Here is a 23,777-nt window from a genome sequence, read left to right on the forward strand (position 1 = left end):
ATGTTCACAAAACACACTGATCAACCCAACACAAGGGCAAGGCATAAATGATCTGTAATCTATTGTCAAAGTAGCTTTTATCTAATGTTCAGACAAAGACCTTGTGAAGTTCCTTTCTCTTGGACAGCACACAGGAGAACAAAAAGGTCACTTTGGTGGTTTCTTCCCTCGGTGGCATTACATAATGAGTCATATGAGAATCGGTCAGCCCACAGAGTCAAATGACCAGCCACAGTCACACTGAACATGCAGAGTAGACACATTAAATCAAGGCCAAATATTCTTCTGGATGTCAGTAACATTTTAACATTTTTATAAAATGTTTATTAATATGGTTAGAACTATTTTCAAACACAATGGACTTGATGGCTCTTTACTAATTATGAAACAATACTTTTGCCTAGTGAGAGGAATAAAACCCTTGAGGCTACTGTACATTGTTAGTGGAGTCAAAACTAGGATTGTTTTGGCACAATTCGCAAATGAGTTAATCTACAAAACAATATTTGAACATAGCTTTGTGTTGATCTAATTGAAGATGATAATACAAGAATGCTTAGGGCCCAGGAGTGTAGAACAGCTCTTGTTATTGATCAGTCATATTTTTTTTTTTCATAAAAAATCTTATTAGATGAGCCACATGTAAAGCGGTTACCAAGTAAGGAGGCCATACATTTACATTTTACCATAGTTAGTGTTACCATAGTGTTTTTTGTTCATATGTGAAAATATCATTATGTGGGTCTCTTGGAGAGTATTTTTCAATCTCACTTAAATACTGGGCCTCATTTCCATTTTCTGTAGACATTTATGGATGATTTAATGTAAATCAAAATCTCTTGGTTGTGTATTAACCTCCCTCTCGTCCCTAGGCTGCTGCAATGTGATCTGCTCCGATAAGACAGGCACTCTCACAAAAAATGAGATGACAGCCACTCACCTGTTCACCTCTGATGGACAGCACGTTGAGGTAAGGGCCCTGAAACTTTCAGGAGGATAAAATGCACTACACTCTTAGAAATACAGGTACAAAAGATGGCACTAGGGTGGTACCTTTTCAAAAGATACACCTTTGTACCATATTAGTTCCTAAAAGGTACAATAGGGTACTTTTGAAAAGGTACCACCCTAGTGACAGCTTTTGTCCCTTTTTTTCTGAGAGTATATTTGACCAAAATATCTGGACACCTAAGCACTACACCCATATGTGCTTTTGAGCACTTAATTTATTAATTATTATCTTAATTTATTGGCATTAACAGGCTGAATGATTTGCCCCCATTCAGATACATGAGCATAGGGTTAAACACTGATGGTGTCTGTTACTACATGAGGATTTGTTCAGTTTGCAAGAATGACTCGTGATAGTCTTGGGAGCACTAGTTAAATACAAAGGTGGGTGAACACTACTGTTTAGCAAGGATGCATTTAACTGACCAAAACACAACAGTAAATATATCTCTGCTAATTTGTATTAAGCAGTGCAACCTAACATTTGATAGTAATAAGAAATGTTAATTGAGCATCAAATCAGCATATTAAAATGATTTCTGACTGAAGACTTGAGTAATGGCTGCTGAAAATTCTGCTTTTACCACCACAGGAATAAAATTACATTTTAAAATATTGAAGATAGAAAAAAACTATTTTAATTCTGTAATAATATTTCATAACATTACATATTTTACTGTATTTTTGATCAGATAAATGCAGCTTTGGTGAGCATATGAAACTTCATAAACATAAAGAAACTTTGAACTAGACATCAGGACAGAAAGTTGCATGCTCTGTCAGGTGTCATTTGTCCTGAAACCAGCACCGTTTTGGCAGTGTGATCTTAAGTGTTAATAGCTGCAATGTTTCATGGACCCTATGGATCCGGGTTTCCCTCTGAGGAACAGGAGAAATGTCTCTGAGGCCTAATGACATCAGTGCAGAGTCCTGTATTCATCGCCAGGCGCTCTAATGAATCTTCAAAGCAGACAGCTGAGGAGTAGATTGAGGCTCTCACTTTTGAAACTTACTAGGTCCCTTCTCCCAGGTCTATCACATCATGCTTTTTATTTCATATCCCTGTAGGGCTGCATAACAGAGAACTGTCAAAAGACTGACTGCTAAAGTCGTCAAGCATCAGTGTTTGAGCCTTTTGTGAATGTTAAAATTTGTAATCTTTGCTCAAATTGTAATAACTTTCCTATCCTTTTTGGCTGACATCACCAACCCATCTCCAAATACCTGCGAATATTGGTCACTTGTAATGTGTCAGTCAGTTTCTTGTTAATGTCTTACTTAATGTCTTTACAGGTCACTGGTGTTGGGTATAACAATTCCGGCGAGGTATTGCTGAATGGAGAGTTGGTGCATGGCTTCTCCGACACCTCAATCAGCAAGATTGTGGAGGTGAGGATGAGCAGAAGTTATTATGAAATGCAGAGCTGTTCGGGTACTATTGTGACATATTTCACTTGGTGTCTGAAATCCCGTAGGCTGGCTGTGTGTGCAATGATGCAGTGATCAGGAACAACACCCTGATGGGCCGTCCTACCGAAGGCGCCCTCATCGCCCTGGCTATGAAGGTACAGTATGTTGCTGTTCTGCATGATATGTAGATATGTTACAAAACTAAACCTTTACAATGTGCTTGGACGTGGCTGGTGGCTCCGCCCACCTGTGCAAACAAGAGGCAGCAGCCTGTGGGAATGATGTCTGCGTGGTACTGTCTGTCACCTTATGTCACCTCATTTTAGAAAAAAGAGAGTTAGCATCGGTTCTGCTCCCTCATGCTAATTAAGATGAGCAGACACGCTTTCACACCCCATAGGACAGGTTACTGTGGCAACAGTGTCTCCCTTGAGGGTCCCAGTTGTGTTAATGTCTGGTACTCTAATAGCATTGTTTTCTCCACAGGGATGTTTACATGGGGATTAAACTGAGAGAAATGTGATTCAAATCCAAGGATAACAAGAACTAGATGTTTGTTTTTCTGAAGAAAGTGCGGGTGGTTCTCTTCTGCACAGAACTCACTGCCACAATTCTAGAGTGTTCTGGGTCGGTCGAAAGCCAGTGAGAAAATTTCAGAACAGTCACTTGCTCTATTGGGCACTGCTTTAAAGGATAGTTCACCCAAAAATGAAAATATGTCATTCCAAACTTGTGTGTCTTTCTTCTGTGAAACACAAAAGAAGATATTTTAAAGAATGTTGATAATCAAAACAATTTTGGTTCCCATTGACTTCCGTTTTATTTTTTTGTCCATATAATGGAAGTCAATGGGAACGGAAACCAACATTCTTCAGAGTATCCTCTATTATGTTCCTAAAAACAAAGTCAGTCATATAGGTTTGGAATGACATGAGGGTGAGTAAATGATGACCGTATTTTAATTTTTGTCCATCCTTGCTTCAGTTTTCCATAATGAGTGCATCTTTGCAAATACTTTGTCTTGCTTGACCTGACCTTGCCTTTCTTCTTATGCTGATTTTGTGTCTATTCATTCTGTTTTATTTCATTGAGCCAGAACTGATAGGTCTATTTGAGATTACATCAGACTTTCTGTATTTTCTTTGAAGGATTAAAGTGAGCCAAGTATGTGACCACATCTGCCTTTGTTTTCTGTTGTTTATAGATGGGTTTGGAGGGGCTGCAGCAGGAGTTTGTGCGTCTGGAAGAGATTCCCTTCTCCTCAGAGCAGAAGTGGATGGCAGTCCGCGTCGTCCATCGCACCCAGCAGGTAAGCTGGTCTACATGCTAGAAAACACTTTGTAAATGTGAAGGAGTCGATGGTGCAAGCTACTGTAATTGGAGCTGAAAATTACTTGGCAACATCACAATAGTGCACGTTGAAATTCACTTTCAGATCACTGATCCCACTGATTCACATGCAACACATGCACCCCTCCCTGCTGTCTTAAAATGGATAGAAAGTACCCAAATGGTTTCCATCCTGGCTGGCTATTTATCACCACTCTCAGGCTCACACTGAGCTTTCTCAAAGAGCTCCTTCGAAGATCCAATCTAATTGTCTACTTTCATTCAGTTTATGGGTGTCAGGGTGCACAAGTGTTTATCAGTCCACTGAGAAACAGAAGTGTTTAGGCGCCAGGCTGCTGCATAGGAAGAACTCTCTGCTGGGTTCACTGCTTTGTTTTCGGTGTTATGTCTTGAAAATAATTTTTGATTAATAATTAGACATAAATTCTGAGCACAGAGTCTGCATGCAATTGTTTCAGCTGTATTGTCTGCATGAACGTTCACAGTCAGAACAAGCTGTAAAATTTAGCTGAGAGTCAAAATTCTGGATATGTGAGACTAACTAATTATCTTTTATTAATTCTGATTTAAATGACAGGACAAACCTGGCATATTCTTTGTGAAGGGTGCCTATGAGCAGATCATCCGCTTCTGTAGTACTTACAACAGTAGAGGCGTTGCTCAGCCTCTGACCCATCAGCAGAGAGAACTCTACCAGCAGCAGAAGAGCTACATGGGCACTGCGGGTCTCAGAGGTACAGCAATTTCATTTCTCCAATAAATGTCAAAGATCATAAAACAAATAAGATCCGCACATGTGAAATGGGCTTGTAAAGCTCATATGAATTTATTGTCCATAGGCCACAAATAATGTGTTTCCGTGTTACTTCTGTCATTACTTAAGAATGTGGCTTCTACTTTGTTGAAAGTTACTACTAGCTTCTTTATGTAAATCTCTGATGTCCTACTTTTTCCGAATTGCCTGTCTCTTCAGTCACAGCTTGCTACTACACTTAAGAGCATATCTGAAAAGTTTCTATACATAAAACTCAGCTCATTTGGATTGCCAGACTGGCTTAATGTCCAACAGCTTTCCTACCATGATCATATCACGCATAACTTTGAAATGACACCAAAGTGTTTTTTGTCAGTTCTAGTGGTGCCTCCTCAGTTGCACCCTGGGATGTCTTTCCCAGCTTACTGCAGTCTGTATGTCATTGGACTTGTTTTGATAAGATTAAGTTGTCTCTGAGGATGCGGCAGAAGCTTTCACACATTGACATTCCTCTCTGTTAGCATCCTTTAATTAAAGCCATTTCTTAGAGGACACAGTAATAACATTGAGGTTGAGCAGATTTTGACAGCAGCTGATGATGTTGTCCTGTCCTCTGGCAGTGCTGGCGTTTGCTTCTGGATCTGAGATGGGTGCTCTTACCTTCCTGGGGCTGGTGGGCATCATTGACCCTCCCAGAGCAGGAGTGAAAGAAGCAGTGGCGACGCTGATCAGCTCTGGAGTGGCAGTGAAGATGATCACAGGAGATTCACAAGAGACTGCAGTGTCAATTGGTATGACATTCAATGTCATGTTATCCCTTTTCTGTCACGCGTCTCTCCTTCAAAGATTTATATCATTTACAGACATTTTCAACTCTTTGGAAATCTCACATTTTAGGCCTGGAAAATATAGCTACCTAAAAACTCAAAAGTCTGAATCTATAAATAAAGGCATGGTTTATACTGTTTTGCTGTAAATGAAAACAAAGACTGATATTTTTTTTTTTTTAGATGCAACAATATAGTAATATGTAATAAATTAAACTTCAATATTAGTATAAACATTTTTGCGTACATATATTTTTGCTGCAGTGGTTTAATACATTATAAATGGCTTTTGTGAGTAAGAATGCAAAAAAGTTCTTGAATAACAGTTTTAAATTAATCATTTCTAATACAATTTTCTTTCTACTCTGGTTGAATTGGGGATATTACAGTTTGCTAAAACTAAAACCATATAAATATTTAATTTCAGCTAGTTGTCAAGGCGACATTTCTTGATGAACTAAAATAGCTAAAACTTAAATAATTTAAACTATATAGACACATGCAAAAAAAAAAACAAAAAAAACGAGTAAAAATGACAACAGCAAAATTACTGAAACTTTAAAACTGAAATGAAAACAGGAAGTATACCAATAAAAACTATTTCAAAATATAGGCATAATATAATATCATCTAAATTCTATTAAAATAACACTGGTTGAATCAAGTGTATAAATACAAAGATTTCCTTATACAGTTTTACCTTTCAGTTTGGACATTACACATTCTGAATCTACCTATTTTTAAATAAATAAATAATATTCTTGCTTATATTTATTCTGCTGCCTCTCTTCACCACAGCGAGTCGACTTGGCTTCTATACCAAAGGTTCTCAATCTCTGTCTGGAGATGAAGTCGACCAGATGGACATCCAGGATCTCTCTCAGATTGTGCCCAGGGTATGAGCATGCTCTCGTACACTCTAAGCTTCTACTCTGCACTGCGGTCCAAAAGTCTCACAGTCGGGGCTTGGACTGTTTTCAAGTCCACAAGTGTTTTGTAGGCAGTCTTGTAACTGAGGCACACAAGATTTATAGTATCTTTAATTTTTGAGTGATAATAATAAAAAAAAAAAAAGTTTTAAATAGATTAATACAATAATTAAATCCTGAACATAACACTTTTTTCTCATTTCTATTTGCCAATGTGTAGTACTGTCATGAGAAGTGAGTGGTGCCATGAAATGAATTTGTAACTTTTCTCCACAGATAGTGGTATTCTACAGAGCCAGCCCTAGACACAAGTTAAAGATAGTTAAGGTGAGTACATCATACTCCACATATTACCATGGGTTTCTTAGGCCCCAATCAGACAGAACATGCTTTTTGCATTGAGAGGCACCTTTTTAAAATTGTTTTCTATTGACAGTGAGCATTTTGCATACTGCTTTTGTGTTTTAAGCACATGCTGCACCTCACATTTTTGTAGGAGCGCTCTGAATGCATGGATTTAAAAAACAAACCAAAAAACAATTCTGAGCAGAAAAGCAACCGACATCATTCATTTTTTTACTGTCCAATCGAATGTGAATGGAGAGGCAGGCCTTCCGTGATGGAAGTTTACAGTTGCTCGAAATGTTCGGAGACTGCAATGATGGAGGTGAAACTTGTGGTGCCTGTCGCAGTTTACCCGGAGCTGTATTTATTTAAAGTTTCAGCTAATATGATACCAAAGAGTTTAGAGCTTTAACCCTTTAACTGCCGCTCGACCAAATGGTTGAGCACATTTTGAGTCACTATATTTTATTGAGAGGAGTACTAACTTAATTCAAGCTGATTGAGCCATCTCTACCATCTGGTAGAGGTATGTTAAGCCAAAAAAAATCAACAGCATTTGTCACAACACTTCTTCTTTGATGGATGTCAGAGAGAAAGAAATCACTCCTGCCATGTAAACTGTTTTTGGTGAAATTTTGCAAGGTAAGCATATTTTTTTGACATATTACACTGTAAGAGCCCTAACTTTACAAAATTATTTTACTTGGTGCCATGAAAACACTTTAGTATGTTTTCAATAATTTTTCAAAAATTATTTATTATTATTTGTCACTTTATGGTAAACGTAGAAAAGCTAAGCTAATGTTTTAAAAATTATGGGACGTGTTGGAAAAAAAAATACATTGAGTGTGGTAACTAATGACATAAGGAGATAAGAAATGCAAACAAAAAATGCTTTTTTCTTGGTGGGGCAGTTAAAGGGTTAATGCTTGATTAGATTGACAGGACAGTTAATTCGGTGGTTGCCTAGCATCAACAAAAAATAGTGCACTGCTCTTTTATAAAAACAAAAAAACAAGTTAACCAAATAATGGCAGTGTGGTGCGCCTCGCGTTTTCAAACCTGAAAAAAGCATTCTGTCTGATCGAGTGCTCTTTCTGGCTTCAGTCCTTACAGAACATTGGTGCAGTTGTCGCAATGACAGGAGACGGTGTCAATGACGCGGTGGCTCTGAAGGCAGCAGACATCGGTGTGGCAATGGGTCAGACTGGCACTGATGTCTGCAAAGAGGCGGCAGACATGATCCTGGTTGACGATGATTTTCAAACGATCTTGTAAGCATACGTTTTCTTGGGCTTTTTTGGCTTTATCAGACTTGTGAGGATATTAATGCACCTTCTGATGAGTCTACACATGTCCTCAAGCCTTTGTTTCTCACTCTAGGTCTGCTATTGAGGAAGGGAAAGGAATTTACAACAACATTAAGAACTTTGTGCGCTTTCAGCTGAGCACGTGAGTTGGCATGCTCTCATTTTGATACAGAAATGAATAATGTTTCTTTTTACATTTATATGTGGCGTACATTGAGCCAGAAGGGTTGTGTAATCTAGATGAGCTTAAAATGGATATATGTGGGGATCTGGTGTGTAAAAAAATATAAAAAATAAAATAAATATTGTTCTGACATTTTTTCTGGTGGAGAGTCTCAAAGACATTGGCGGTGTTCAAAGTTCAAAGTACTGTTCAAAGATGGGGTCTCTTTGGATCACCAGGGTTGTGCTAATTTGATAAATTCTATTGTTAAACATTTTTATTATTTAAACATAATTTTATTGTAATATATTTTAAAATGTAATTTGTTCCTGTGATGGCAAAGTTGAATTTTCAGCAGTCATTTCTCCAGTCTTTTTAGTTGTTGCATAAAAATGGCATTTTATTTATTTATATTATTTATTCTTCATCAACATAGAATTCTATATATACATTAAGATACTCATCCAGGTTATAAATACTGTTGAAATGATCTCTTCCTTCAGGAGTATTGCTGCTCTCACCCTCATTTCCCTGGCAACACTTATGAACTTCCCCAACCCTCTGAATGCCATGCAGATCCTTTGGATCAACATCATCATGGACGGCCCGCCGGCCCAGAGGTAACTAAACCACTTCCCAGCAGATGTATCACCACCGTTGATCAGGACTCAAATTTTAGTATATGAACATTGCTTATGTCAGAATAAGAGTGTACTTAAATTCTCTTTTCCTAGTTTGGGAGTAGAGCCTGTCGATCCGGACGTGATCAGGAAACCTCCACGGAACGTCCGAGACAGCATCATCACCCGCAGTCTGATAGTGAAAATCCTAGTGTCGTCCTTCATCATTGTTTGCGGGACATTGTTTGTGTTTTGGAGAGAGGTAGGCAGTATTCATGAACATTTGTGTTCTGCTTTGTTTTTCATTTGTGTTCCATATATATTCAAAACAGGCCATTAGGTAAATGACTAAACAATTTGTTTGCACTGTGCCTTCTTTTTGTGTTAGAAGCATCATACAGCTCTGGTCATATATTAACTTTGTTATTTTTGTTTTTGTCTACTTGAGAATTAACATGGAGCCTTGGTAAATGAGTGACATTATTTGCCTAGCCTCTAATCAGAAACACTTAAAACAATACTGTAAAATGAATAAGTGTTGTTTTTTTCTGGGTAAAGGAGCATCAAACCATTCTGGAAACTCTAGTGAGTGCAGGAACATTCAGCCAAGTATGGTGACCCATACAGCAGTGAACACACACACACACACACACACACCCGGAGCAGTGGGCAGCCATTTATGCTGCAACGCCCAGGGAGCTGTTGGGGGTTCGATGCCTTGCTCAAGGGCACCAAGTCATGTTATTGCCGGCCCGAGATTCGAACCCACAACCTTAGGGTTAGGAGTCAAACTCTCTAACCACTAGTCCATGACTTCCCCAGCATAGTAGTTAATGAAGTACATTTTTTACACATTTGTACACCAAGTATGATTAAATAATTGCCTCCTGAAAGCTGCAGGAACAATGCCAAAAGCTTTGCAAGGAACTTTTTTTCTCCACCATTTCCTTTCGGTCAGTTTTTTTTTTCTTTTTCTTTCAGCTGCGGGACAATGAGATCACCCCACGGGACACCACCATGACGTTTACCTGTTTTGTGTTCTTCGATATGTTTAACGCTCTCAGTTCCCGATCACAGGTATAAGCAACATCAAAAATGAATAAAAATGTTTCTTTTCTCATGGGACATGTTAAGAACATGGGGGGGGGGGTCTTAAACACTGCCACCTGCTGTATGGACACGAGTCGTCATGTTTAAAAAGTTGTCAAAGTGCATTTGGATATCTTTTATTATGTGTTTTTAAATCTGGATTTTATCTCAGTGATTCATCAGAGGCCTCACCTTTTTTTTGTCCTCCTGTAGACACGGATGGTGCATGAGATGGGCTTATGCAGTAACAGGATGTTCTGCTATGCTGTTCTGGGCTCCATCATGGGCCAACTCCTGGTCATCTACTTCCCTCCGCTACAGAAGGTCTTTCAAACAGAGAGCCTCAGCATTTTAGGTATGCAACCAAAAAAACAGGAAACCACAGTACACAACATTTCTCACATCATGTACAGCAGAGCCCAAAAAAATTATGTAAAATGCAGAAGAAATAGATTCTGCATCATTTATAGGTTACAAAAATGCAAGAAAATATGACATTGATCATGCAAGCTACTTGTACAGACCATCATCATAGTTGCTTCTACTGAATCGCAAGTTGTTTTGAACATTCTCAAATCATCCTAGAGTGTCATTTTAGCTTTATTAATATACTATCATAGTATTTATTTACAAACTAACTGGATTTTCAAGTGCTGCTGTCATTAAAGCAAAAATTTGAATATCCAATTTGAATTCTGAAATGAATGTTGAAGCTTTTCTCAATTTGTTGAGCTGGTAAAATGATTGCAAAATACAAAACCCTCTATTAAAATTTAAAAAAAAAAAAACTATAAAAGATGTCTGTCAGTCATCAGCTCCAGTGGTGTAGATGGAACAGTGCCAATCATAGTTTTTTTTTTTTTTTTTTTTTTTTTTTTAACGCTCACATCACATCAGAAATGCATTTATTTTCAATAAAAATGTAGAAAATAATCAAAAAGTTGAAAATAACGTATCAGTTAGAGTTAGGGTAGTTGCATGGAAGGTTTCATTGTCCCAGTAAGGTGGCATCCATTGAATAATTTGAATTAAAATTATAATATACACTCAATATGTTATAATTGCATACTGTTTTATAATGTACTGTAATACTGTGCTGCAGATAATTTCCACTATTTGCAGTAAGTAGTATAAACAGCAGAAAATCCTGCTATTTTAACGGTGTAAATAGAATATATTGCTATTTGCACTTAGTGTAAATAACATTTAATTGCTATTTGCACTTAGTGTAAATAGCCTCTGTGGCTGCCTATCTTTTTTGTAAATTTCATTGGCGTTTTAATTGAGTACTTATTGTGTTTTGGATGTGCGTGATTTGTACATTGATTTCTGCACCGTCCTCTCCGTGCAGATCTGCTGTTCCTGGTGGGCCTCACGTCCTCTGTGTGCATTGTATCGGAGGTCATAAAGAAATTAGAGAGACTCCGAGGAGGAGAAAAAATGGCAGACACTGATGATTTCTATGACGTATGACACACATTGTGTCCCGTGCAGGAGATGGAGGGTGGGGCTGGGGAACGTGGTTTGGAATGTCGCTCAGACTGGTCTCTTACTGTACAAAACTGTCAGTCAAGTCCGACCTGTATGTACAGTTCCTTTTTAAGGTCAAGACCAGGAGCTGATTGTGGAGCGCTGAACTGGTCCTGACTGAAATGTCGTCTCTAACACGCGCTCTTTGCCCGTCGAGATGCTTTGGTGTGCTGCTTTATTGACTGTACTACTTCCCATAGGATCTGGACGAACTTTATTTATGAGATACTGTAACTGTCCCTACAATGGCTGTACTGAATTCTTGATTTAAGAGATGTATTATGATTTTTGTTATTATTATTATTATTATTATTATAATTATTATTAAAATGATTTTGTGTCTTTTAAATCTCCTTTTGTTTAAGCAATTCTGGTTAGAGGTTTGTGGAACAATGAGGATTAAATCCTTTCTGCATTCCAGATTCCAAACTATTCTTCAATAATCATTTATTTAGCATTGGAGACTGTTGTAAGCTTGTGCCCTCTTAAACCATGAGTGGAAGGTCCAGTGTTTGATGGAATGGGCCACTTAAAATCACATGTTTTGGGTCATGATGACCCTCGGGTGCGAATTAAGACATACGTGATATGCTAAATCGTCACATAATAAACTTTATAGCATCATGGATGACATATTCATTTTACAACACCATGAAACAGACAGTTTAGTTTCTGATTTATAGTAAAACACCGAAAAGGCTTTCTTGAAATCTGCTTTTTATAATGTCTTTCTATTTGAAGATACAGGAACCCACAATATGATGGTCTTACCAGATTACATGGTCCCACTTTTTGATGACCTACAAGATACATGCACTATTGGTTCTTATATTAGACTGATGATTAATACAACTGGCTTGTACAATTACTTATCAGTTCCTCTGTATTTGCGTAGTATCAATACTATCTTGTTACTTTCCTTGTGTTAATACACTGGTATTAGGGCCATCTGAAAATAAAATGCTTTTGACTTTACTTTGGCTTATCCTTTAGTGGTATTTATTTCCTCACCTTTTTGGTGCTCAGTTAGGTGAATTATTCGTTTTTTTTAAGAGTTTAATGATGTAGTCGTCAGTTAAATGGATGCTTATTTTGGCTGTACAAAAATATTCAACTCACCAGTCCTGACACCCCCCCCCCCCCCCCCGCCCTCCACCTACCCATGCCAAAAAACCTCAGTGCAGCCCACCAGCATTGTCTTATTCCCATCTGCCAACACTGTATCATGTTAATAAGATACAGCTGAAAATGATATAATTGAGTTTTTGCAGTGTGCGATCATGTTTGTCCTTTCTATTGCAGGTAGTGTTTCTTTATCATCACTTTGTCCACATTTATTAATTGGTGAGATGCCCTTTGTTTGATTTCTAGCATTGCTGTTGCTTTGAAAACAAACCGTGTAATACACTGATATGAAGCAGTATAAAAATGTAAATTGAAGGGTTATCATTGAAGGGTTTTTTTTTTTTTGTAATAAATGTTTTTAAGATTGTATTTATTTTATTGTGTTTTGCACAGCTGAAACCAGTAATCTGTTGTAGTCATTTCAGAACACAATTGTACAATAAAATTTTTACAAATTGAAAAGATGTGCATCTGAAGTTGATTTTTTTTTAAACTGCATTTTGGAAAACATGCATGCACTACATTTTCAAATCAAGTCCATTTTTATTCCATTCAAATCATTGACACCCATGATTTTAATGTTTGTAATACCTAAGTGCCTAACTGTTTTAAACAGGTTAGTGCTAGGCAATAGGATAATTTACATGAAAAATTAAAGTTTAGACTTGATATATAACACTTTTTGTGCTCATAATCTGTGTATGTGTAGAACAACTAATACATTATGCCGTGATATAGAAATCTGTAAGGTTATTTACACACAAAAGAAAGATTAAAATAGAAAATATTTAAATTTGATACTTCAGTTAAAAAGCTTATGTTACTTAAAATACTCTGTTGAATAGGTTGAATTTGCGTTGACACAACCATAGTCTAAAGGCCCATTCACACCAAGAATGAGCACATATTAGTGTCCACACCTGCGGCCATTAATTCTTAACCTAGTTATAGCAGAACTGATTCTGATTGGGTGTCAATGTTTTTATCATTCACCAACTGGAAATGAAAAAGTGATTCTAAAGATAGTGATTCTTCATCGTTATCATTATAGTTATCATCTTTTGTGTGAACAGTCCTTAATTTACCAAAATTCCAAAGTCCAACACCTTAATGCAAATATCATACAATGATTTTTAGCTTAAATCAATAAATAATGTGATTGTGATATACAGTAGACAAGCTGTCATATTCTGGTTTCCTGGCATGTCTTATCTCATTTCCAATATAAGTGTATTCGTGCAAACATTTGCAAAGTCCTGTAAGGTCTAATCAAAGCAACTCCTTTCATATTTTTTTGAGGGATGATTAGCATTGCGAGCTTTAGACTTGTGTCTGGTACGGATGGTGCAGGAAATGTCAGGATGATACTTGGCTTTACTTTTCCCTAAGTTCTCATTAAGATCATCATCATCTTCATAGTCATACTCATACATCAGATGTTCAAAGTAACTGCTCAGTTCATCTATAGGCTGATTATGGCCTTGTAGTCTCTGTGTGTGTTCCCAACAGTTCTTTGCCCGAGCCCGGTTCTCATTCTCTTGATGAAGTTTTCACCAACCAAGCTTTCAACTACGTCCTTTAGCTGTTTGAAGAGCCGCTCTGCGCTCGAACCCCTCTCCAGCAGACTGTCCAGAGGCCTGCCTCTCCTGAGCTCACGGACGACTTGGTGCAACCATGTTCCAGAGTACAAACTAAACAACAGGAGGACAACAACAGTGATGCCGGTAACGCGTTACTCTCATCTGAACACTTTTTTCAATAACGAGTAATCTAACCCATTACTATTTCCAAACCAGTAATCAGATTAAAGTTACTTAACCAAGTCACTGTGCGTTACTATTTTTGTCATTTTTACTTAATAAAAATATATATATATTTATTCTTGCATCTCGGGGAGTGAAGTCACGTACGCGACAAGTCACGTTTTCAGCATGCACGAAGCGACACAAACGTAAACATTCGAGGGAGACGAGAGATGTGCGTTTTCTAGATGGAAAAGTCACTATTTTGAGTTTGTGTCAGCTAAAGATGACAACATTAAGGTCCGTTGTACACTGTGCTGGCGGCGACAAAGTGTTATCTAGCTACAAAAACACTACGTCGAATTTGAAAAAAAAAAAACATTCAAGCTGCACTGCACGGTCACAGCAGGTGATGAGAAGCAGAGAGCAGGAGATCCCCGACCACCCAAACAACAAAAGCTGGACTTCGGTGCAAAATCAGTAAGTGGGGGACAGTTGAAGAAGTTAGTCGGGCAGTTTGTTGTGGGGGAAATGCTGCCATTTAATACAGTTTACTCGCCCGTGTTTCGTGCCATAATAAACAAGATCCCTACCACTGTCAATGCTAGCTTTTTCTTCTTACATGGAAGAGTATGCAGTGATGGAGATAAATCTAATATTTAAAAAAAAAAAAGTATTTATGTTAAGTCAAGAAAGACTGCCTTTATATTTTATTAAAACATTTATGTTAAGTGAAGTCAAGAAAGACTGCCTTTATTTTTTGTAAAAACGTATTTTCAGGAAATAGTTTTTAAGTTCAACTTTAATTGTCAGGAGATAGATTGTTGAGGTTACTGTTAAAAATATACTTCCAATAAAGTGAGTATTGGCAAAACCGGTTGTTATTTTTATGTTGTTGGCAGCTGGTGAATGTAACTAATAAAGTAATCTGTAAAGTAACTAAGTTACTTTTTCGAAGTAACTGTGGCAACACTGGCAGTGAACACTTTTAAAATGTCCATTTACAAATCATTCTAATATGCAAATTTGGTAACATTTCGTATTATTATAAACGTTGAAAACAGTTGTGCTGCTTAATATTTTTGTGGAAACCATGGTACATGTTTAAGGGCTTGTTTGATTAATCAAAAGTTAAAAAGAACAACATTTATTTGTGAATTTAGAACTTTTAATCAAGGTAATGCATCCTTGCTGTATTAAGATTTGTTATTTTTTGTATTGTATGTGTGTATACATGTGGGTGTATGTATATATATATATATATATATATATATACATAACTAAAATGAGCATTTATTAAAAGCATTTTAAATTACATTTGGGAGGCCACAATCAGGAAACAGAATTATTAACAATGGAAATCAAAATGAGAATTATCTAATCATGAAAGAAAGCTTTCAAGATGGTTTAGGAGTAATAAACATATGCTGTACCTTGCAATCTCTGGTTCAGACACCGGAAAACACAGTAAACTATTGAGACTGAGACTCCACTTCAGGCAGGACTGCCACTGGCTGTATAGATGAGCCGTTTCATGCTCCAGATCAATCCTTCTTCCAGCAGTTTGTAGTTTCTTAGGTTCCAACAGCATGTCTAAAACCCCAAACCAAAAAATATCATTTATTCAGACATTGTTTTATGTTATGTACTGGCTTAACACATTTCAAGAACCTCTGCAAAGTTTTTGTCATTTTTCCCGTGCCATTTAGGTAATCATTTCCTCATACCAGCATCACATGACAATACTGGCATTGAGGTTGCTTTGTTACTTTATTGCATGCTATATATCTTCTGGAAACATAATTACAATGACGTATGATAACTTCAATACCTATTTGTCCTTTAAGTGTACTGCTGAACTTTCCATAGACCATTCCCAGCAGCAGCCCCCAAAGATGCATTTGGGACGGCTGAGGCTGTGCGTTTACTAGCCAGTAACGTGTCACAAATATTTGCAGATGTAGATCAGGTTGGATCCCTCTTAACATCTCAGACGACACACCTAAAGTGTCCAGGAGCACCTGAAGTCGCACACTGAGTGGTTCCTAGAAACATTAGAATGTCAAATATTGGAACTCAAACAATTGAATTCGATTTCAAAAGAGAGCTAAGACATCTTCTCATTACCTCCAATAAAGTTTTTAGCTGAAGTCCATCCATGGTCTGTAAGCCTTCAACTTTCTGACTGCTTAGTTTTGTTTGCTGTCTGAAGTATTCCTCCACATAACACTTACTTGTGCCAGTAGATCTTTGTTCTCCCAACAAAAGTAACCCGTAAATCACCTGGCGTATGGGGCGAGAGATTTCACTGCTACAGGGCAGTTGGAAATCTTCAACTTGAGATGTCATTAAAACCCTCTGATTCATTACTGCATCGATAATGGAGGAGTTCATCTTTCCCTCAAGTATGAGCATCAAGGTGCATTGAGGTAGAACTTGCAGACGTCCTTTACAAGTTGTAGGTGGAATCATCTTTAATTGGAAGAACTTGGCCAGATAGCCAGGGAAGAGCTTGTACTCTTGGATTCCCTTGGATAGTGCTTCTTTGGTGATGGCTTTTTCATTGTCGGACATTGTTTTCAACAAAGCACTTACAGCCACTTCTGGCCCTGGAAACTGGGATAACCAGTTAAGCAAGCCATCAATGTGGGGATGCAGTGTGTCCGTAACTGAGTGCTCTGCCCAATTCATACATCTGATATTTTGCAGCTTCACATAATCATTGCCTAAGATAGAAGCAAAAACTGGTAGAAGGTTTGTGTTCATTTTGAAAGATGCACAGAATTTTCTCACTGTAAAGTGTTTGACTTGGATGAATTTTTTGTTTGTCCGTCTGTCCTGTTTCACGGTTTTCCACTGGAAATGTGTGAATGGCAGGAATCCCGCCTTGAGGTTGAATATATAGAAATCACTGTCATTGGACAAAACTGGACAGTTCCACTCTTCAGCCAAAGCAGCAATTTCCCAGTCAGCTTCTTCAATGCACTGAACCAGCGGTATCTTGAGCTTATGAAGAAGCTGTCTGAAAACATTACCAATGAGAATAGGAAGGACCTTTTCTTTCTTCCCCTCAGACACGGCCAAGGCTGCATTTATTTTGTCCTGTTTTCGTTGCCTAATAGTTTCCCATTTTTTGTCCGTGTGGTCAGCCGCACCATCAAATACAACATAAGTGTGAATGTCGCACGCTGTGAGGTTCTTAAAGAATTTTGTGATCAACTCCTTAAAGGCGTCATAGTCTCCTCCATGCATCTCATCCAAATTATAGTCAAAGTACATGGTGTATAATAAATTACATCCATCAATTATAAGTTTCTTGTCTCTAAAAGCCCAGCTCCTTAAATCATTTTTGTTCCTGCTTTCAATGTAGGTCTTCAGTCCTCTGACTCCCATGGTGACACAATGGTTATGCCACTAACTTTAACAATATTAAGTCTTCACTTGCTGTGAAAGTATAATAAATAATTGTATAATTATTCAATTCTAATTATTTATTCATTTATTATTTACATTGCATTATGGCCTAAGTTAATTTGTATTATGATTTATAAAATGCATTAAATGACATTTAATACCAACTATTAAACATAAACAAATGCTTATGCATGTTATTTCAAGAGTGACAGCTACAGAACTTTCTTCAAACAACAACAGTATAAACAACTACATAATTCATCTGCAATGCCAATTGTCAAATATTGTTCTTTCTTCGGACAAGATTTAATTATAAAGTAACATGTTTAAGTAGAAATAATATTAAAGTGATGAAAAAGAACGTACCTGTGTGAAAGTGCGTGAGGCGTCTGTGCGCTGCATGGCTATCTGAATACGATGTAGATCTTATTATATCAAACTGTCAGGAAAGCGAAACTTATCTTATGACACCATGAAACCATGGCCTCGGGTTCTTAAACAACAACATGACTGCCATGGATATTTCTAACATAAGATGAATGAATCACCTGGGTGTGTGTATGATGGTACATCCTTGATTAAAAACAGGCAGAGCCTTTTTAGTTTTACAGAGACATGTGAAGTAACAAATTATTTTTTTGATGCATCACCCTCCAAAATTTGCATTTGATTGTTCATTCTATTTATTTATTTATGTTTTGATAAATATACAGTGGTTGTAAAATGCTAGAAGAACAAATTATAAACAAAACTAGGCTATATTAGTTTATAGGTACATAATCAGCACACGTTAACTTTATTATCAATACCTGTTGAGAATGAAAATCGTTGTTTCATGCTAAGTTTTCTTTAGGCAGGGTTGAGGCAGTTTATGCAAAGCTGTGAAAATAGCGTGCATTTTGAATGACAAATAATCTGCATTGCTATAAATGAAAAACGACACGATGCGATTTGGTTCAGCGAGAAGGCTGTGATACGCTTATGAGGTAAGAGGTCTCTTTATGTGGAGATATTTAAGATTAGATATTAGATTTTAGAGATGTATAACAGTCAGCCCAGTGAAGGACAACGTCTTGATAAATGTAGCATATATATATATATATATATATATATATATATATATATATATATATATATATATATATATATATATATACAATTATTAGATATATTTATTTACAGTGATTTACTGATATTAAAGTGTCCCTATTGTGGGTTATGAAAGGTTCATATTTTGGTTTTGGGAGTCCCCAGCAACAGGTTGACATGCGTGCAAGGTCAAAAAACACCTTGTCTTGTAAATTGTAAGTTATACACTTTGCTCTATTTGTCTGTTGAAAAAATAATTAGTTTATATTAATGAAGCATTTCAAAGTAGGATATGTATTAGTTCATTCTTATTGTTGACTGAATATTTAAATTTAAATAAATAAATACATTTATGCATTTAGCAGATGCTTTTATCCAAAGCGACTTACATTGCATTCAGGCTAACAATTTTTTCTTAACATATTTAAGATTTTCTTTTTTCTTTTTTACATGAATAATTATTTATTAGTTAATTCTCATTCATAACAGTGCTTAAAAAAAATCCTCATAATTACTAAAGAAACTGTTGTATAACAAAGTAGGCTAAATGTGAGGTTTCATTTAATGAATAATTATATGGTTGTATTTAGGGATTGAAATGAATACATTTTTAAGTTACCTGCCATTCATAACTTCTAATAGCCGGAAAAAATAAATAAATAAAACAAATAGGCTAAACCACCAGCTCAAGGCTGTCTCTGGACGCGACAAAGCGAAGGTTGCAAATCATTTTGTGTCAGTAATCTACTAGGGGTGTGCGGTATTGACAAAAAAAAAACAAAAAAATCTCCATAAAGTTTATCGATAAAGATAATTAGAAAATATTTTGCTGAGTGTGTTACTGTGCTGACATCTTAAGGACTCCTGTGTACAGCGGACTAAAGTTTTTGATATGCTTCATTTTCTGTGATCAATTCACAGCAGTGTTAGAAATTAATCTTTTACAATAAGTTTACATTTATTTTTACCTTTTTTGGGTATTTTTAACTATATAAAGCCTTTTTTTTAAGTGTGCGTCATCTTTTGGGTCAAATTCTTACATTTAATAAGTCAGTTATAATAATAGTACATTTAGGCTGTTACTAAACAAATGAAATAAGTATCAGCAAAATTCATCTTTGCAGAAGTTGCATATGTTAATTCAGCTCAGATGGAGGTGGAATGCTTTAATCTGCAGTTACAAATGCATAATGTTTTGATATTTTAAACATGAAATGTTGAATACTGATATTTGAAATTATTTTACAAATGAAAAGATACATTAAATAAAAATTTAAAACAATTAAAAATGCCAGAGTGTGCACACTGTAGGCTACTGTTGGTGTGTTTTGTTTGCTTTTTGCAACAGCCTGGTGGTTTGGCGGGTGTTAATTTCAAACCCAGGTTGCATTATTTACTTTTTAAAAATGTTACTCTTGTCTTAAAAGGTAACTAAGTTTTGTGAGTTCATATGGGTGAGTTGACAGTAACTTGATAATTAATGTTTAGTAAATTAAAAAAAGTTTTTTTTTTTTTTTTTACATTTCTTAGGACACTCGGTTGTTTCACTGCAGCAAATATATGCTATATAAAAACAAGTGCTCCTGTAGCTCTCACACTATTCATTTACAAAGTTATAAAACAAGCAATGTGCAATGGTGTAAAATCACAAATATCACTGACACATAGGGTCAAATGTTTATTTGTTTTCTTCTTCTTCTCTTCCTGACTAAAATCAGGATGGAAATCATGCGGAGTATTCTTCTGATTATGGCAATGATTGGCCAAGGTAAGAAATGCATCATTAGTGCTTTCTAAATAGATCCATTCTTCCATTCTCTTGAGGCCTAATAAAAGGCATGTTCTGTCGACATGATATTAGTAACTCTTGGTTTAACAGGTCAGTCATGGGACAGCCTCGGAGACAGCTTCATCACAATATTCCCAGAGAACATAGCCTTTTACCATCCACTTAGTCCAGTGAATGCTCTCAACATCACTGCTGTCCTTCCCAACACTGTGGTGAAAGTCTTCATCTCAGAGCAGTTGACATACAAAATCAAACCGCCAGAAGGAAAGCCCGTAACTGTGACCTTGCCAGTGGATATTGAGGAATACCAATTTGGTGCAACTTCTCAAACTGTCAGAATCAGCAGCACGAAGAAAATTGTGGTGCAATCAATCAGCAAGAAAGAAGACAGTGTGCAAACTAATGTCATTCAGCCTCTCAAAAATCTTGGTACAGTTTATACCATCCCCTTGCTGAATTACAGCCAGATGATCAATACTTTTTATCAATCAGCAAGAGATGTCAGCAAGAGATACAGCTCCTTCAGGCTGGTTATTGTCAACGGAGAAGGTTTGATTAATAATGTCATAATTGTAAAAAGGTCTATAGAAAATAATTACATACTCGATCCGTTCACCGCTCTCCAACTTCAAGTTGACGGGACAGAAACTGAGATTTATTCTGATTATGGAGTGGCAGTGATGCTGACCCATCCATGTGTAGAGACGGAGGAATGCAAATGCAACATGGTGCTGAACCAACTTCATCCTGATGCTCAGTGGGATAGCAAATTTGTTGTACCCTCAATACTCAACACCGGCAACGTTTGGCTACATGTGACGTCCTCAGTGGAAATCAGTGCCAGTGGCGGGGATCTAGAATCAAATACTGTGGATGCCTATTCATCAAAACTCCTTTCCCTTCCATCTCTGCAGTTAGGATCCCAGTTCATCCACACATCGAATCCTGCTTCCCTCATGCTTGTCAGTCCAGGCATCATCATTGAACCAATCTCACAATCTAAGTTCTCAGCGTGCTACCTAGTGCCTGTCAGCTCGACAGATGCCAAGGCCTTAATCATAGCAGAAACAAACTACAGGGATAGTGTGTATATAGATAATGATTTGCTTTTATCTACTGAATGGAGCACCGTCGCCAATTCAGTGTACTCATCGGTGTTAGTGTCTCTTGATAACATACACATCATTTGGCATCGATCCACAAAGATCGGCGTGTACGTGTTTGAGAAGAGCACACATGTGTATGGAGGCCCGGCTATATCTTTAAGCGCAAAGCCAGGTAAGAAGTACAGTATTTCTGGTGATGGTTGCTTTTTTAAAGGGTGATGATATGTATCTTCGTATTATGCGGTGTATTATGCTCACATCAACACAAGTTTATGAATTGCTTCATAGAGAAAAATCTGTCATTACACTCTTAGAAATAAAGTTTCTTTATTGGCATTGATGGTTCCATGAAGAACCGTTATCATCCAATGGACACATTCCATCGGACAAAAGGTTCTTTAAAGTCGAAAAAGGGTTCTTTAGATTATTAAAATCTTTATTTTTAAGAGTCTTTTTACGTTCCCTCATCAAACCCCGATGACTTTAAAATTTTGTAAAAATGCTTTAGTGTTTGTTGTAATGTAATGAAAGATTTTTTTTAACTATAAATACGCTTTTGTGCAATGGAAATGTTCCTTGAAAGACAAAGTTTCTTCATGGAACCACAGATACCAGTGAAGAACCTGAATTTTTAAGAGTGTTCTTTTTATAGAACTCTTCACTGAAAGGTTCTTTGGGGAACCAAAAACAGTTCTTCTGTGGCATCATTGCAAAATGTTTAAAAACCTTTATTGTTAAGAGTATATGCTAAGTCTATATTTCATATGTACCTACTCAAACATTAGTGTTGTGTTTGTGTGCATTTAGACCCTTTAGGCTGTGGATTTGTTACTGCAAAGTTTGACATCATCGTCACACCTCAGACCTGGCCTGAATCCCATCAGTACTGTATGCTCATAAGTGACGAGTTATTCAGTCCCAGCAATGAAGCGGACCAAGCGGAGATGGCTCACATTCTGAATAATAAAGGTATGAATGAGAGGCTCTGGATCGGTGTGCGTCGCAGTCTGATGACATTAGATTGGTACCAGCAGAAAGGTGAAAGCTCAAACAGCTTGCCATACACTCAATGGGGAACCAGAGAGCCAGGTGATGCTGTGATGGGCATGTGTGCTTCAGTATTCCCAAACCCAAGCATGGATTTCCTTTGGGAAACTACGCCCTGCTGTACTAAGTTGAAGTCTATCTGCTACACAAGAGCTAAGTACTTTACCATCTCAAATGATTCTAATGGTTCAAAAGAATCAAAAGATGCATAATAAAAACTGGCCAGGGAAAACAAGTTGCCAGAAGGTAAAAAAAAAAACTGGAATATTTTTTTTTTTTTTTTTACAATTTATAGCTGTATACATTAAATTATATATTGTTAATATACAAACCTCATTAACCCTCATGTTGTGTTTCAGTCATTTTGACCCAGAGTGGATTTTCTTTTTCCTAAAAATGCTTTTTTATGTTATTGGACTAAAACCTACAGATTTTATTCACACAGGGTATAATAACAAATTCTTCTTAAAAAAAAAAACAACACAAAAAAACAAGGCAATGAGCAGATTGACCTTATGCTTATAAATGTCTTGTTATGCTATATTGTTGTTGTCTTGTTATGCTATATTTTACATTTCTTTTTGGAACTGATCGATCCTAGGCCTCATTGATCTGCGCGTACAAACCTCATTTTTGAAATTAATATTGCCTACATAGGATTGTGTCTGAAGTTTTTTTTTCCCAAATAAACAAACTTTCAGACTGCAAACCTTGTTGCATGCATTGTTTTTCTTTTACATTTACATTTATTGCATTTAGCAGACGCTTTCATTCAAAGCGACTTACAATGCACTCTCAGAAAAAAAGGTACAAAAAGCTGTCACTGGGTTTGTTACCTTTTTTACCCCTAAAAGATGCATATTGTTACATTAAACACATAAGTACCTTAGTACCTAAAATGAAAATACCAGTACCTAAAAGGTACATACAGTCAAACCAAATTTATTCAGACACCTTCAACATCTCACACTTTATCAGTTTATTTAATGTAGTTTAGAAAATGGTAATAAATTATGACAATACATTTTGTCATCAATTTTACTTATAGTCCACTGTATGAAGGATTTTTTGGTATAATATGTAACAGCGTTCCTTATTTTGCTATACTCACATTCATAAATTAACTA

General features: G+C 36.7%; 4 protein-coding genes and 1 pseudogene across 8 annotated transcripts in view; 2 read left to right on the forward strand and 3 right to left on the reverse strand.

Moving 5' to 3' along the window:
- LOC128030439 (calcium-transporting ATPase type 2C member 1) overlaps positions 1 to 12,313 on the forward strand; it is a 37,361-nt gene extending 25,048 nt beyond the window's left edge. Inside the window, exons 13-27 of the mRNA XM_052618059.1 lie at positions 873 to 970; positions 2,305 to 2,400; positions 2,487 to 2,576; positions 3,626 to 3,730; positions 4,349 to 4,505; positions 5,146 to 5,316; positions 6,151 to 6,248; positions 6,558 to 6,608; positions 7,734 to 7,900; positions 8,010 to 8,078; positions 8,603 to 8,719; positions 8,834 to 8,981; positions 9,701 to 9,796; positions 10,022 to 10,163; positions 11,160 to 12,313. Of these exons, the coding sequence (XP_052474019.1) occupies positions 873 to 970; positions 2,305 to 2,400; positions 2,487 to 2,576; positions 3,626 to 3,730; positions 4,349 to 4,505; positions 5,146 to 5,316; positions 6,151 to 6,248; positions 6,558 to 6,608; positions 7,734 to 7,900; positions 8,010 to 8,078; positions 8,603 to 8,719; positions 8,834 to 8,981; positions 9,701 to 9,796; positions 10,022 to 10,163; positions 11,160 to 11,281 (1,727 nt within the window). The 3' untranslated portion in view covers positions 11,282 to 12,313. The remainder of the gene's footprint in view (positions 1 to 872; positions 971 to 2,304; positions 2,401 to 2,486; positions 2,577 to 3,625; positions 3,731 to 4,348; positions 4,506 to 5,145; positions 5,317 to 6,150; positions 6,249 to 6,557; positions 6,609 to 7,733; positions 7,901 to 8,009; positions 8,079 to 8,602; positions 8,720 to 8,833; positions 8,982 to 9,700; positions 9,797 to 10,021; positions 10,164 to 11,159) is intronic.
- Positions 11,784 to 18,065, reverse strand: LOC128030445 (protein asteroid homolog 1-like; annotated as a pseudogene).
- Positions 11,784 to 23,777, reverse strand: part of LOC128030443 (protein asteroid homolog 1) — a 101,927-nt gene continuing 89,933 nt past the window's right edge. Inside the window, exon 7 of one of the 2 annotated variants that reach the window (XR_008187903.1) lies at positions 11,784 to 13,404. The gene's annotated coding sequence lies outside the window, so the exon portion shown is untranslated. The remainder of the gene's footprint in view (positions 13,405 to 23,777) is intronic. The other variant, XR_008187902.1, reaches the window with a different exon arrangement.
- LOC128030451 (protein asteroid homolog 1-like) overlaps positions 12,382 to 23,777 on the reverse strand; it is a 52,565-nt gene continuing 41,169 nt past the window's right edge. Inside the window, exon 6 of the mRNA XM_052618099.1 lies at positions 12,382 to 12,494. The gene's annotated coding sequence lies outside the window, so the exon portion shown is untranslated. The remainder of the gene's footprint in view (positions 12,495 to 23,777) is intronic.
- The window catches only part of LOC128030447 (uncharacterized), a 55,769-nt gene continuing 46,047 nt past the window's right edge, over positions 14,056 to 23,777 (forward strand). Inside the window, exons 1-4 of one of the 4 annotated variants that reach the window (XM_052618086.1) lie at positions 14,056 to 14,187; positions 20,427 to 20,476; positions 20,588 to 21,775; positions 22,411 to 23,359. In XM_052618086.1, coding sequence (XP_052474046.1) covers positions 20,428 to 20,476; positions 20,588 to 21,775; positions 22,411 to 22,862 — 1,689 coding nt within the window. In that variant the 5' untranslated portion in view covers positions 14,056 to 14,187; position 20,427 and the 3' untranslated portion in view covers positions 22,863 to 23,359. Of the gene's footprint in view, positions 14,188 to 14,211; positions 14,686 to 20,426; positions 20,477 to 20,587; positions 21,776 to 22,410; positions 23,360 to 23,777 lie in introns of those variants that run through there. The other 3 variants (XM_052618082.1, XM_052618085.1, XM_052618081.1) reach the window with 3 other exon arrangements.

The sequence above is a fragment of the Carassius gibelio genome, chromosome A16 (assembly GCF_023724105.1).
Source record: "Carassius gibelio isolate Cgi1373 ecotype wild population from Czech Republic chromosome A16, carGib1.2-hapl.c, whole genome shotgun sequence".
NCBI lineage: Eukaryota > Metazoa > Chordata > Actinopteri > Cypriniformes > Cyprinidae > Carassius > Carassius gibelio.